Below are 3,178 nucleotides of genomic sequence, written 5' to 3'. Positions count from 1 at the left end.
GAGGCCTTCTTTTTGGATGGTGTGACCATCTCCTAATAAAATAGGGAGAGAGTGACGCATCTTCTAAATCTTTTTTTAAAAATAAATAATATTAAAGCAAGCATTACCTTGAAAGATAAAAGCGTGCTGAAAACAATTTAAGCGAAATGCAAATAATTCCTTTGATTGGATGGGGTCTAATCTATACTTGAATAATTATAATGCACCGTTTAGAAAACCACTCCTACTTCATTGTTTAGTTACGTAGCATGCATTGCAAAGCTTGGCTCTGTGCTGGAATGCCTGGAATACTATAAGACATTTCCAAAGATTATCAACCAAGATGTACCGTGATATGATGCTGCATTATGCTGCCAAAATCTCATATGTTACGACATCAAAAGGTATTGCCTCTTTGAAATCGAAACCAAAACCTTTCACACGCAAACGACATCCGCAGCCTAGAATCTCGAGACAATCCTTTCGATAGACAATGCAAGCATCTGCAAGCAAATTGTACTTTTCAATTTGTTCATTTGCAGAATCTCTGCTAGATGGCGGTAATTCCGGATACGGGATCAGCTTCCACTGGCCAGCTACTGGGTTATAACGCTTGGAATGAAACATGCCTTGCTTGTCTTCATAAAGGCAATAAAACGTTTCCTTTGTCTGCGTAAAGCTGGCATCTTTCGTTTCCGGATAGCAAGGGCGCCCTTCATCGTTTACCTCTTGCCACTCATCAAGCTCAAAGTCATAACATTCGGAAGGTAAAACATGATACTCAAAATCATAACCTCCCAGCACATAGAACTTACCTCGCAAAACACAAGAGAGTGGACTGCTCCGTGTGTGTATCATACTTTTCCTCCTGGTCCATTTGTTAGCCAAAGGGGAGTAAGCAAAAACGTCTCGTAACGTAGGTCCAGAGAATCCAGCCCGGCCTCCAGCTACCACGAGATGGCCATTTAACACACCAGAGACTCTTGCAAAAACTTCCGCTGCAAAATATCGCTTAGGCGTGGGAATCGGAGGAACTGGGCACCATTTCCCTCGTGCAATATCAAAGGTCATCCAACTAGTGCCGTCCGCGTCCGGATTCCTTATTTCGACGTAGACCCACGGTTCTGATAAATCCAGTTGTGATCTCAAATGTTGTAGCATTGGATTGGCTAAGGCGTGTCTCCAGTGTTTACAGACACAGCGAAGAGAGAAAAGCTTGGCTCGGGGAAGTCTTGCAAAGCAAAGGGTGGCGAGGTCATCTGGCAGTCCGGGGAGAAGCCGATGAGCTAAGAGGTAGCTTTGGACGGCAGTACTGTGGGAGCGCATCTTGGTTCTGCGTTGAGGCATTGTCGCTCAATAGAGAGGAGATTTACTGAATTGTGAATAGATAGTCGCTAGCATTTGAACAGGCACCCATCTCGAAGAGGAGCTTGGCTTTCCGGTTTCAGTCCCCACGGCTTTCATGCTCTTGGTCCCAACCATAAGAACAAACTCTTCTAGTTAACCCCGAGGGTCATGAAATTGCCCTTAGCTCACCTCTAGTAAGGGCATGGTCGCGCTTGGCCAGAGGTTCGGGCTCATATCGCATAGCACTTTCACACAGGCTAGAAGGTCGATTGCATAAGCTGCAGTACTTGGGGTCGTAATAACTCTTTGCACGCTTCTTACTGGTATTTTATTGGACAATGCAAGAAAGGACCTACTTTGCAACCTTGTGAGATGAATCACTTTTGCACACTTTTGTGAAGCACTTTGCTTGATCCATGAATTTTGGCCAAGCCTGACCATCCCCTCACACCACTAGCATCCCCGATGGGTTGACATGTTCGTCGTGCATCATTTATGGATCTACTACGCAAAATGGTAATGCCCATTTAGCTAGCTGCACAACCTTAACGGCCCATCCCCCGCAAAAAATGTGATGACGATGGGATTTGAGCTCCCGCCATCCAATAGAAAGCGAATCACATAGCTGTGTTTGGTTGCTTATTACATTTCCATTTTTTAGATGTCCACACATTGTGTAACCATAGCATGCCCACCCCGTCTCTCACATGTGTGGGTACAGTGCAAATACACTATTACTTTATACTTGTATTAGTCTTGTATGACTGCAATTGATTTGACATGTGTACAATAGGGCTTTGATCATAGGTTCCATCCCATACTTTAACAAAGACTTGACATGCCTAATCCACAATAGATTTATTCAATATATGTGCCTTTTAGAAACCATGTTTCTAATATATGTACTTGTGTTTGGGACTGAAAAATACAGAGCTAAGCATTTGATCCTTTTAACAAGAACTTTTAAATCCATTCAAGTGTATGAAAAAATTCCAAAACTAATCAAACCTCTCGTTTTACTTGTCTTTCATCTTATGGAAATTTATTACTTGTAAATTGTTCAAAGGAAAATATCCTCCTAAGGGCTATGGTATTTAGAATATGCCAAGCTCATATAGCAAGATGCATGGCTCATGAAAATCCAACCCAAACCTATGTCATTCATAAATACTTAACAAAAGTCTAAAGTAACTACGTTTTAAATCAAGTCATCCCACATATTCAATGAAAATAACAATTCAACACATGCTAAGTTCATGGCAAGATGCATAGCTCACTAAAATTCAGCCAAGCATGTGTTTTCATCAGTACTCAACAATTGTCCATGAGAACTTATCTAGGGTCCCCAAATACGAGCATTTCACTCATGAATGCCAAAGATAGATAGATACGACAACATGTATATAAATTTGTTTCCAAATTGAAGTGATTAAAATTGAGCTATGGAAACATAAAAGGTACTACTATAATGTATTCTTGAATGTTGGAATACAAAATAAGGAATTTGGCCTATGTATGCCCCCAAAAAAACATTACCAAAGAGAATTGCAATCTAAAACACATCAAACCTACCTAAGAAGCACTTTGGCAGCCATTAGGTAAACCCTAGACTGCCTGCTAGCCTAAACAATGGGTAGTGCCCCACACACAAGGCACCCAAACAAAACAACTAACACACTTTGTATAAAACCCATTCTGCACCCACATTATCTTTTACGAAGGATTCTTCAAAAATAAAATGACAGTGCATGTTCTAATACTGAACATAACACAATTTAGACTTATGTTTGATCCCATACCTTTTGGTGTTGACATTGTTGGCATCTCCATCATTTTCACCTTTGAAATCATC

General features: G+C 41.0%; 1 protein-coding gene across 1 annotated transcript; it reads right to left on the bottom strand.

Annotated features, from left to right (window-relative positions):
- Positions 1-345: 345 nt before the first annotated feature.
- Positions 346-1,326, bottom strand: LOC147884105 (F-box/kelch-repeat protein At1g67480-like). The gene has a single exon (XM_087398146.1). The coding sequence runs from the start codon at positions 1,324-1,326 to the stop codon at positions 346-348; it is 981 nt and encodes a 326-aa protein (XP_087254272.1).
- Between the last annotated feature and the right edge of the window lie 1,852 nt (positions 1,327-3,178).

Source organism: Dipteris shenzhenensis, chromosome 27 (genome assembly GCF_047967505.1).
Source record: "Dipteris shenzhenensis isolate YYH24624 ecotype China chromosome 27, Dip_SZ_1.0, whole genome shotgun sequence".
Classification (NCBI taxonomy): Eukaryota; Viridiplantae; Streptophyta; class Polypodiopsida; order Gleicheniales; family Dipteridaceae; genus Dipteris; species Dipteris shenzhenensis.
This window is presented reverse-complemented; position numbering and strand designations above follow the sequence as displayed.